The sequence below is a fragment of the Rhamphochromis sp. 'chilingali' genome (assembly GCF_963969265.1).
Source record: "Rhamphochromis sp. 'chilingali' genome assembly, chromosome: 19".
NCBI lineage: Eukaryota > Metazoa > Chordata > Actinopteri > Cichliformes > Cichlidae > Rhamphochromis > Rhamphochromis sp. 'chilingali'.
Window position 1 is genome coordinate 17179346 of NC_137946.1, and position 12753 is coordinate 17192098.

The following is a 12753-nucleotide window of genomic DNA, read 5'->3' on the forward strand; positions in this document are numbered from 1 at the left end:
GCCAAAATCTAATAATCTGATATCAAAAATAAATAAACAAGTAACCAAATTGAATCCTCTACCCAGCAAATCATTAGTATCAGCATAGAATTTCACAATTGGTGGATCCCTAAAATAAATCATTATAAATGACACCAAATCCAATTATAATCAGAGGAAAACAGTAGCACAAACTGTGTGTCTGAGTAGCCACTGATGCTCCAAAAACTCAAGAATAAATCTGATCTTTGTGCCAGACTGCCATGCAGACCTGATCAGCGTCTTCACCAACCCACTGCGGAGAGATAAATATGTTTGTGTCGGTGCATGAAGAACTGTGAATGATCCATCTTCACTTTGCTCTCTAATTACAAACAATTATGTTTTACATCCGTCATGTGTGATTCCTTCTTGGAGAGCAGCTTGAACTCTCCTGTGGCTTATGATTGCTGCACTTACAAAAGTTATATATTTTTTTTAAGCAAGGTGTTTTTCCTTGCAAATGAATTCATGTAACTAAGAGCACTAAAAGCATTCGTTTATAATCCCAATAATGAAGAATAATTTGTCACAGGAATGCGCTTCTGCCTGGCACATAAATGGACGTGAAAGGTTTTCGGGGGACCTACAGGCTCTATAAATGCATTTGAACAGCGGTTGTGTAGATAAGGGTGACCATAAACATAAAATCTAAGTTATTTTTTAATTTATTAAGAGAAAATTAGTGCTTTTCTAAGATGGGTGTTATTCAGCAGTGTTTTAATGATCATTCTGATGCCATAAAAAACGACCAATAATATGATACCAAAAAAATCCCAGATCAGAGACAAAACCCAAGACGTTAACAATGTGTTTTAGTGAACTGCCACAAGATTCTCCTTTTTCATCAAAAAGACGTTTGATCTGATGACAATATGAGCTCATTTTCCATTTGCATAAAGATTACTGAGATATTTCAGTACTCTGGCACAATCTGGATACAAACTGTGTGCACAAATGAGGGAAGCTTAGTCTGCTGTGTTGCAGTATATCAAAGTCCCAATTTGTTTTTATGCAACACAGTTCCAAATGATGATCGATTTAACCGATTTTTCATCAGACCTGAAGCCATCCAAATAATGTGGCTTCGGTAACCCTTACAAATTAGCAGTCATTATTTTAATGATTTTATTGGTCAGTCACGATTGTTTTTGATGGGTTAGCGCTCTTTTCTTATGCAGAAATCAATTTTCTTTGAAGCCAGTATAGTCATTAAAGCTGTAACAAGCTGTCCCGGGGACTGCCACTAAAATCTAGTGTGGCTATTTTACATGTCAAAAGCCTTTTTGCCACATAAATATGAATACTGGGGGAAACAGCAACATCCATTAAGGTGTTTCACCATTTTTACTTTACTGTAAAAGAAACTATATTTTTCTTTTTTTCTTTTATTGTCTTTTTCAGAGCCTTTCATTAACTCTTGTCTTCTTCTCTACTCTTATTCATGATTATTAAAACGGCTGTTTCAGTCCTAATTTGTTTGCAGAAGTTTGTCTGGCACACACTGTAGTTGAGTCACCGGAGGGCAGTTAGACGTCAAACTGCCACTCAGTACCAGAGGTAGATGAAAGGTGGCGCTTTCTAACACTTCCGAAAGATCACTGAGCTGGATGAGTAAGAGAGTTCATCTTTTTGCTCACGATGACAGAAACTACAGCCATCAGTTACTCTGAAAACAGTCATTGCCACACACTTTGGACAGGCTATGAAGCCACAGGTAAGGGCAAATACATCTGGGAGGATATAAAAGGGGCCTCAGGTGTCGCACTGTCGTTCTGGCTGAGGAAAAATATAGGAAACATTTTGTTCTCAAGAGCAAATCAAGGGAGCTGTGTGACGGGCAAACAAGGCAAACGTGCAATTGGGGAAGTAAAAACTGAGGAGAGAAAGAGAAAATAGGGAGACACAGAGAGAAACAACACCAAGAAATTACTGCAAGGGCACCGAAAGGGCAAGGAGTGAAGTCATGGTGTACTGTGTCAACCGAGCGAGTTTTTTAAAAACATTTTCAATACAAGTGCAAAAACTCTGAGAGGTCAAATGATGTCATGATGTCTGATATTGCTTAGTAACAGAGAGAAATCTCGAAAATCAAAGCCAAGACACTCAACATCCTCTATATTTGACAAATTTAAAATACATAAACGTCTAAGAAGGAGACTTTAGATAAATTATTAGTTGACGTTTGCCATATCTTGGCCCTGGTTTTGAGATATGAAAGCCATATGTTTATAGCTGAAATCATGCCCGACAGAGTCTCTCTGCCAGCATGCTGGACATGTACAGATGCCACTTTATTACTCGCAATCCTGAGTTTTATGAGACTGGAGGATCAATACATACAAATAAATAAAGTCAGTCAGGTAGTTTCATGACTGCAGCTTCTTCTTATGTCTCAAGGACAAAAATACTGGCTACCTACTTGATAACTGTGTTTCTGACAGAGCTCATTTAGCCATAGTCTATCTATCTATCTATCTATCTATCTATCTATCTATCTATCTATCTATCTATCTATCTATCTATCTATCTATCTATAGTATTTATATAACACTTCAAGGCACCAAAGAGAAAACTTTAACCAAGAGCCCCACCCTACGCTGACCCCCTATGAGCAAGCACTTGGGGAAACAGTGAGAAGAAAAAACCCTTTTAACATGAACAAAAACCTCTCGCAAGACCAGTGCCTCTTTTCCCCTTACTCCTCAACCAGCTGCGGCAAAAGGAAAAAAAGGGAAAGATGCAAATTATGGAAGAGAGAAGAAAAAATTTAATGACAGGAGTGAAATGAGAGGCGTAGGCAACTAATGCATATTGCATCGTGGGGTGTGCTCCAGCAACCTAAGGCTATGGTAGCATAATAAGGATGCTTCAGGGTCACTTGATCCAGACATATAAGAATTATCAACAAATAAAGTTTTAAAAGTTTTGAGCGTGTTTGTCTGTACTCCACATGGTAGCTGCTTCCAGAGGAGAAGAGTCTGACAGCTGAAAGCTCTGGCTTCCTTCCTACTTTTGGAAATCCAGTAATCAGTAAGCTTGGCGTCAGTGAGCAAAGTTCTCTGTTGGGATGATATAATACTATGAGGTCTTTATGTTGGAGTCACATTATTTAAAACTTTGTTTGTGAGAAGCTTTTGAATGCACTTCTAGATTTAACAATGAAGCCAATGAAGAGAAGCCAATAACGTGCCAAAATGAAGTAATTTGCCCGAGAAGACATTCATTCATTTTCCTAATAGCTTTTCTTAAGTGTTGAAATAAAATCAGGTAATCTATAATATTAATCAGGTCCTCTGTTTATAAATGTAGGTTACAGCTCCTGCTCAGCTTTAGCAAATCGATTTAATAGATGGCAACACCTGGAGCCAAACGTTGCAGTTCTTTGATTTCTCCTTCTTCTTCTCACTCTCTCTCTCTCTCTCTCACACACACACACACACACACACACACACACACACACACACACACACACACACACACACACACACACACACACACACACACACACACACACACAAAGACATTGATATTATCTGTATGTAAATGTTTTGGAGTTGTGAATTATTTCTGGGCTTGTGTTGTTTAAGAAGTCTGAACCACCAAAACTAAACACATCGGTCCTGAATTATCATGAATTTTAATGTGTAACCAAGGGCTACACTCCTGATGATAAAACCATGTGCATGTGCAGCTGGACTTCACAACAAACAGGAACCAATGCTGTGCATGCAAAACAAAATTTAAATGTGTGGGCATGAAGATTATTAAAAGATAATAATAATTGGAGCTGACAGGTTGGAATCCACTTGGCTAATGTAAGCTCTGTTTTAGAAATCAACCATTTAGCAACCTGTTGTAACACCCAGGTCCCACCCCCAACACTCAGAAATGTCTCATATTTATTTTTTCTTCACTTCTTAAACATGCAACCTCTGCTTTGTAGACTGATGTATAGTTTTGCTGAGCTTGACACAAGAGACAATATTGTCCAATTAATCTGCAGAAGAACCAAAGTGCCTCTTTACCAAATGTGGGTTCACTGTACAACTTAAATACATAGTAGATCCAATATACAATTTACAAATGTAATGTGGAAACTTGAAACATCAGGCCACATACAAGATTGGGCTTTTCAGTAGAGACAGTGTGGCTGTTAAAGCAGAACAAAAATGGAATATTTATCAGTTCTTTACAGAATCCTTAATCCTTGTCTTAACAGACAACTTAGCAAAGAGCTTATTTTAAATAGTGTCTTTAGGGACTTTGTTTCTAGCAGTCTGTTGCAAAAACATATTTGTTTCCAAATTCTTCTGTTGAGTTTACAAAAATACCAAAGATAACACAGTTTGACAGGGATAAAATCGTATTTTTCACCGAAAATATGATTCCCTAAGCATTATTACACAAAAACTTGGCAAATCTCTTGGTAGTATCACTAAAAATAATAGGAAACTGAAAAAGTGAGAACAGGAACAGACACTGCAGGGCTAAAATCTATCTATAGTAGATGAACAGTATCTAAAGGTCATGTCCTTAAGAAATAGGAGAAATACTGAGATAAGACATCAGAATCAGAATCGTGTTTATTGGCCAAGTATATGTGCAGACACATACAGGGAATTTGGTTCCGGTAGATGGTGGCTCTCAAGCACAGCAATGTAAATCACACACACACACACACACACACACACACACACACACACACACACACACACACACACACACACACACACACACACACACACACGTGTCTATATATACACATTACACATACATACACAAAGCTGTGTAAACCAACTATAGATAATGAATCTAAACTTATATACATAAACTACAGAAATGAATGAGGTGGAATGAATACTACAAAATGTACATAAGGTGCAGCTGCAGTCTGGCAGTGGGAGCAGTGTGACAGGTCAACTGTTAAGAAGGGAGATGGCGAGGGGAAAGAAACTGTTCCTATGTCGGGTGGTCCTGGTCTGCAGGCTTCTGTACCATCTGCCAGAGGGCAGCAGATCAAAAAGTCTGTGTCCAGGGTGTGAGGGGTCTGTGATGATTTTCCCTGCCCGTTTCCTGGTTCTTGAGAGATGCATCTGACCCTTCAACTGATCAACAAAACTTCATCAGAAATGATCTCAGTGGAAGGGTGGCTGTCAAGAAGTCTCTCTTAAAGAAGGAAAACAGTCCATAGAAAGTGTGGAGGCACTGTCTGGTTTGGTGCTGCATTTCATCCAGTGGTGTTGGAGATTTTGTCAAAATTGATGGAATTATGAACACAGGAAAGTACCATCACATGGAGGAAGCCAATGATTTTTTTTTCCAGTATGATGATGATCCTAAACACACTGCCAATGCAGTAAAAAAAAAAACATATCTGGGTAAAAAATACTTCTCAAGAAGCCCAAAGAACTATCTCTCAAGACTACTAACAGAAATTACAAAAGAATTTCAAGCATAAAGGTTTTCACACCAAAAATTAGACTTTCAAGCTCATTATAATAGCACAGACTTCTCAAGTACTGTGTTTTCAGGCATATTTGCAGATAATTCAATTAATCACTGCATCTAGTTTCCATTTTCCCAGCAAAATATGACTAAATGAAGGGTGGCTGAACATCATGGAACTTTAACATTTATTCTTTAGATGCATAAAATATAAAATAAAATAACTCCTTTAGCCTATTGCTAAACCCAAAGATTCAAATGGGTGGCAGTGACAGCAATCCTAAATGTATTCAGTCAATTAGATCCACATATTCGAGTCTGGCCTGACTCAAAGCCTGAAAGTGATATGCTTGGATAATGAACACAGCCCTCAGTGCTCACCAAGCTCCTCCTGTCTAATCAAATCTAGGTGTAGCCTTCTGACTCCTCACCTCTACTAAGCTGATGACAGCAGGATTGAGAATAACTGGCGGGCATATTTTGAATGAAAATGTCTCCAACAAGAGTGTGTGAAGCCATGACAACATCCAGAGAAGAATCAATAATCTATTACTTTTACATGTTTGTGTGAAACCTCGTGCAAACCCACTGTTGAGGAGTACTTGTGGTGAGGGCTAGTTCTTTTAGGTTCAGCAGCTAACAAGATGGTGTATCGGTCAGGATACAGGAAGGAGGACAACAGGCTTCCACTTTGCTGGATTGTCACCGCCAGCTGTTTTATTGCCACCTAGATGCTCAGTGTTGCCAGCAGTCTGTAGTAACAAACAAGTTGCCATGAGTATATAAATATATACAGCAACAGCTTCACTAAGATACATATAAAGGATTAAATGAAATAAACCAACACATCCATCTGAATATACACATAACAGGACATATATAATTTGAACTACGCCAATCTTACATCTCTTGCTCCAAACACAGAAAAGGACACAATTAAACACAGTGAGAATGTCATACATAGCCGAAGCATCCACTCTAACTGTAAACAAAGGTGCCTACGTCATTTCCTACGACTCCACCCCACACAATATTGCAGAACATAGACATAAAATCCCAGAGCCTTTTATACACCCACTGTTGGTGAAACAACTGTTCACGAGCTTGTTTCTGTCAGAACTGCAGCATTTGTAATTAAAAACACATTGATCCGCAGCATTTCAAGACTTTCTATATAATTACATTTACCAGCAAGTTGGTGTCTAGTGAAGATGATGAATTAAACAGAGGTGTGAGTTTAAATTAATTTTATTTTAGTCAGAGGGGATATTTATCTTGTATTGATTTCTATGTAAACTATCTTTCTCACATTGCTGTTTATATAGTAATGAAAATGCAAAACACTGAATCTGTGGCAAATCGATCTCCTTAAATACGCGAGTAAAGTTGTCAAAGTATTTTTTTTTAAGCTGTACGGTAATCGTTTCCTTTGTATTGACCCTCAGTGAAGCTTAATCCCAATCATTAATGATAATAGCACAATCACTTTCGATGTGTATAAAGGCTGAAAATTCGGATGCAAAACGGTCATCGCAGACCCAGAGTGTTCTTAAATCTCAAAGGGAAAATGAAACAGGTCACACAAACGCTAGACTTTCGTTCTGACTTTTCAGTCAATTTACAAACGCAGGGAAACGACATCAGCACCGTGCGTAAACTGTTGCGCTTACCGATTCTGAGGACTTGCGTGGAGCTCAGAAAGAGCTGAGCCGCGAAAAGAAAATAGCCAAAAAGTCTCTTTCTTTCTTCCATTATTCTCCCTCTCGTTCTCGAAGTCACGGCAAATGTCGAGACCATGACAGACAGAAGCAGCTTCTAAACGAGCCCGGGCACACCTGACGCGCCATGCCAGCGCGCAACCCAAGTTTTATTCCCAATTTGATGATCCCACTCTGCATCACTCCATCGCGCAGAAGAAACCAAAGACGACGACAACAATTTCCACGTGTCCAACTTTCACATGCAAAGTCAAATCAAGTCACGTCTTCTTAACATAGCTGGCTGCGGTGGGCTACAGCAAACGCGTCCACGAGAGTTCGTGCGCCTCCGAGGATGCAGATGCCAGAGGGGAGTGAGGGCGCACGAGTCGGGCCAAGCGAGCTTAAATTCAATTAGCTTCCGGTGAGCATTTTCAGAATAGAACTCAAACCTGCCTCGTCGTGGAGGTTTTGCAAAAATACGTAGTAGGCAATGGATGGAGTTTCCTTCTTTCTTTCTTTCTTTCTTTCTTTTTGCTTGTTTTAAAAATCTGCATTGACCCAAAGTGTGTAGACGATAGTTATGAACGTTCGAATAAAGATTTTGACATTTATTACCGTATTTCAATCAACTATTTGGAATCACACTGAATCATGTTTTTTTTTTCCTAATGGTAATCAGAAATAATTTTGTCAAACTTTCAAAGCTTTTACTCTGAAGGTACTCGCGGTCTGATTCAGCTCGTTTTTGCTAGTTTGGCTGCAGTCGCTTTGGATTAAGGAGCATGGCAGATGGATTGGCAGCGGTTCTCCCCACCGGTCCTGATGAGAGGAGAATAATCTTCAGGTTACAGGGCAGAGGCCAGATTATCTCTCACTTCAGGCAAAAACGAGGTTTGTATCTGATTGGATCACTGGATGCCTTCCCATTCAGTCCCATGACTCTCACAAGGCAGCAAAAATAACGAATTGTTGTGTAATGCGCTTTAACATCCCTGAAAGAGAATTGGCTCAATCATAATGACTTCCGGTGGAGAATCATTTTTATTACCTTGTGGAGGAAACTCATCTGTCCACTACTTGACTGAAAGCTCCATGGGGTTTGCCAACTCTGCGCTACTGCTTAATATTGTGACATTTAAAAACGGGCAAAGACACCAACAACCTGGCATCTCACAATCTTGCAAGTCTCAAGCAAAAACCCATCACATCAGAAATGACATTTGTTTATCAGGATGTTTGCGAGCTCTTTAAAATCTGGGAGCCAAGTGATCTAAGACAACCAGCTAGCTCAACCTGGAGCCCTGACAAACAGCCTATAGACAAACTTAATTAACTCGGAAAATGACCAGCCTGCGTCTCCAGAAATAGGCCTCGGGCAATGGTCCTGGACAAAAAATAAAGGGGGGGAGGGGCACCTCGTCTGATATGAATACCGAGCAGAGTCGTCTCCTTGTAAAGTTTTTTTCTGTGCCACACATGTAGAATACCTGACACTCCAGCAGAAGCAAGGGTAAATGTATCCTTGTATCCACAACAAGGATACATTTTAAACAGAATTGGTGTGTACAGCTTCTTTGTGGGGAAAATTAATTACGACAGATAATGCGACAATAAATTGTGGTTGTTGGCTGCAGAAAATGAGTTCCTTTGAAAATGAAGAAATGGAACATTCACACCAAACTACATTTAGAAAAAGATTTATTTTTACATTTAAAAAAAATCAAAAATGCTCCACAGTTTTAAACGTACAAAAGGGATGGGGTCGGGGGTCAAAGGGAATCATTTGCTTCCAAGGACAAGTGATTGTACCTCAGTCTCAAGACCGTACTGACCATTCTGAGCCAGCTGGCTAAAATCTAAGAAACCAGCTTCATCATTAAAAAGACAGAATTAAGAAGAGAGTATATCATTTCCATCCATGTTCCCTTCATTCTGAAACGTAGCTGCTTACACATCCCCCCGACACACACACACAAACAGTTGGGTATTAAGTGCTTGTTCAATACATCCATTAAGGTGCGCATGACTATGTTGAGCACAGCAATCAGCAGGTTGTTATTGTTGTGACGACAAAGTGAAACAGCACAGCCTGGTGGACAGGAGTAGTAATGCAGAAGTGGAAATATATATAGAAAATGCCACACGACAAAAGTCAACGCAACAGATGAAAGCTGAGGATGACGTCTGAATCCATTAGAGCAGTTGTGGGCAAATAATTTTCCTCAAGGGGCCACATGAGAAGCTGGAACTATTGATTAATACTGAGCAGAATGGATTTGATCAGTATTCAATTTGTGACCCCTGACGGGAGGTGAATCGCCCAGTCCTGTATTTGAGTGAAGCTGGTCAACTGCATGACTGCCCCCCCCCCCTTTAAATTATAGTACAGTCACTAACACGGTCCTTTCAAACACAAGAGACAATTCAAGTAAACAGGACTATAGAAATTACTCTGGTATTTATCACAGACATGACGACGACATGGCCTCAGTGGCAAAAAAAAGAAGAGTCCAGAATAATAATGGACTTGATGAAATCAATTAGTTACCAAAATAAAAAGACATTTTATTTGAGAAACACAATTAAAGACTCATCATTCACACAAAGGGAAAAATAGAAGCTTGTTTCTGGCAGCAAACACACAAAAGGTAGTTTGTAACACTGGGCATCTGTATGCGATGTAAACATTGAAAAATTACAGTATTTTTTTGAAGGCAGTAATTAAATAAAGAACAAGGTAAGGATATGAGAGGGGACAGTGATATTTTTATACAGCTATACAAGTCAACAGCACTCTATTGTTCTCCTGATTATACACTGTTGTGTAGCTGATATTAAGTTAAATTTTTTTTTTTTTTTTACAAAGCACAATAAAGCTAGTTAGATGTCACCGTCCTTTATGCAGCAGTCGTTAAGCCAAAAGCCCCTGAAGAAAAAAAACGGAAAAAAAAGTAACAAACAGCCCTTGAGTGTTCGAATACAAACGTCAGAAAAATATAAACACCCACATTCCTGTGTTGAAAAATAGACTTTTTGGCCTGAAGGTCACAGTTCAGTGGTGATGTCTCCTCTGTAAAATGTGTGCGTGGTGCAGTAGCTGCCTTTACTTTCTGTGTCTGTGCACACATGCACTTACTGTTTGTTTATCCACATGAAGACACGCTTGCTCATTGACTCGCGTGCACATCCAGTGCTGTGTTCCTCATATGTTTACCTGCACTTCCTTGTTACTTTTTCCCCCCCTCTGGGTGCTTCAGTACTTCAGGATTGTCAGAACACGGGAGGATGTGGGTGAGGTGGAAGGAGAGGGTTGTGCAGAGATACAGGCAGGATTTGTTGAGGTTCCCCAAATTCTACACTTTTAAAGCTTTTATCTGTCCTCACACCTTTTCTTTGACTCCTACATTATCCTACATAATCTTCATCATCTATCAGAAGACATCACTGTTGGCAAAGTCGTCCCGCCGCACCCAGATGACATCGTGGTCCTGGTTTGTGGCCCCCTCCACAGCACACTGCTTCAAGGAAGCGACCTTTAAAGTTGAGGTTGCACTGCTCGGGAGAGAAGCACCGCAGGAAGTAATGGAGTCTACCAAGCTGGAGTCATCCCCATGCTTTGTTCGATCAGCGTCCTCCTCCTGCGTGATCTCACACTCTGCTCCTCCATTCAGGTTGATGTCTTTGCCCTGTAGGTTCAGTCCTTTCATCTGCTCCTCCAGGTTGTCCAGTTTCGTCGACATGGCTCGGACAGACGTGCAGTACTCGTCGTCGTCGCTCAAAATGTCCGTCTCCTTCACCTGCCCGACATCGGTGCCCTCACACTGATTTTCATAGCAGCCCAGGTTGAACTGCTCTTCCACCCAGCGGTCCGTGTCCTCTCCCTGAGGTTTGCAAGGCTGAAGTTGATCAGACAAGTCGGATTTGGAGCAAGGGCGGGAAGAACGAGACGAGGGGTCTTCATGAGTGCTGTTGTTGTTGTCTCCGTGGAAAACCAAGTCGGTATCGATGGTGATGCGGTTCCTCACCAACCGCCTGCGAGCTAGCGTTCGAGATGGAGCTGAGGCTAAACAGAGAAAGACAGGAAGGCGTCACCAGTCAAGGTCATTACTCTCAACCCAAACTAAACTGAGAAGATTTTAGTTAACTGAAATAAACATCAAATTAGACTTTTCCTGTCTTTCCTAATTAATGCCAAAATATGATGCATTTATAATAAAAAGTAATATACAGAACTATAATCAATCTGTTACTGCCTAAGCATGTTTGTCTGCATTGCTATTGAAACAGAACATATATTCAAACTCTGTCACCTGCTCTGTTCATGGTGGGCCGCACCCCTTTAAGGGCAGAAAGACGCTTGCCCCCAAATGGGACATACTGCTGGCTGGGGGGAAGACACTCTGTCTTAAGCAGCTGCCGTCGTTGCTTCTCCCTAAGGATGGAGTGAACTGCTTTCAGGAAGTCCTTCTTACTCTCTGGAGAACTGCAGATCAGACAAGAAAACATGAAAGACCATGAAAATATTGTAAGAGAGAGGTAGCTTCAGTTTGATGGGGTTCTAACTCCCCCCCACAAATCTTCATTTTTGTAACTGCTGGGGGTCTGCTAACTGTTTCATGCTCTTATTTTAAAACCAGAGCGCCTAAACTTTGGAACGCTCTTCCTCAGCCTATCAGGTCAGCTGAATCAGTGCCTAGTTTTGAAAGACTACTAAAAATAATTTCTATAGGTTCTCTTTTCTTCAATCTTTTGCCAATTATCTGTGGCCTTTTGTGTGTATGCAGGAAAAAATGACCATGACTTTGTGAAACATGTATAAATATGTACATTTAATTTAAAAAAATGTTTTTTTAAAGTGCTATACAAATAACCTTATTATTCGTGTTCATACGTTTTGAATCTGTATGTGCAGTTTTACCTGAAGCACAACTGGAAGCTTCTCTCTGGTCTTCCTTCAGATTCAGACCTCGTGTGGACAATTTCACAGTCCGCCGTGGCCTCTGAGTCTGAGAAAGGCCCAGAAGAGAAAAGATGTGAAATACATTTGCAGAAGTATTCAGTTAATTTCCATCATCAATTTCTTTTCCCTTAACAACAGGCCATTAGGCAGATAAACAGCCTTGTTTGGGCTGAATCGCCGGAGGGTGATTTAAAGTTCACTTAGGACACAGAGAAGATGTGAGAAAGAAGGCATGCAGATCTACTAATGAGTATTTATCTGTTGTGTCTACAAAAGGTTATTTATTTTCTGCAGGAGAGGAAAGCAGCATCACTGACAGGCCTCCAAAGCATCTTAAGCGTCTGTCACAAAATGCTGATTTATAACCGCCGTTATTTTGGGGAACAGGGTAACATGCAAATGATCTTTTCAATGAGCTTGGCATAAAAACTAAAAAAAGAGCAATTTTGCCTTGGATAGTCTGGTAATGGCTTTAGGCACTTTAAGGTTAGGCTAATTAATGCATTAAACAAGTCATAGCCTCTAACACATAGAAAATCCAAAATCCTTTCATGATTTTTTCTCGTTTCTTCATGAAAACACTTTTATTAATGTAAATTTTGAGCTTATCGCTACTCTTCCTAAAAA

General features: G+C 40.1%; 2 protein-coding genes across 3 annotated transcripts in view; both read right to left on the reverse strand.

The window, feature by feature from the left end:
* The window catches only part of grik1a (glutamate receptor, ionotropic, kainate 1a), a 36787-nt gene extending 29262 nt beyond the window's left edge, over positions 1–7525 (reverse strand). For both annotated transcript variants that reach the window (XM_080866104.1, XM_080866105.1), the window contains exon 1: positions 7137–7525. In XM_080866104.1, coding sequence (XP_080722230.1) covers positions 7137–7263 — 127 coding nt within the window. In that variant the 5' untranslated portion in view covers positions 7264–7525. The remainder of the gene's footprint in view (positions 1–7136) is intronic.
* A 1322-nt stretch (positions 7526–8847) lies between these two features.
* The window catches only part of LOC308386658 (rho guanine nucleotide exchange factor TIAM1-like), a 50877-nt gene continuing 46971 nt past the window's right edge, over positions 8848–12753 (reverse strand). Inside the window, exons 27-29 of the mRNA XM_080866358.1 lie at positions 12085–12172; positions 11477–11649; positions 8848–11229 (exon numbers count right to left, since the gene is read on the reverse strand). Of these exons, the coding sequence (XP_080722484.1) occupies positions 10598–11229; positions 11477–11649; positions 12085–12172 (893 nt within the window). The 3' untranslated portion in view covers positions 8848–10597. The remainder of the gene's footprint in view (positions 11230–11476; positions 11650–12084; positions 12173–12753) is intronic.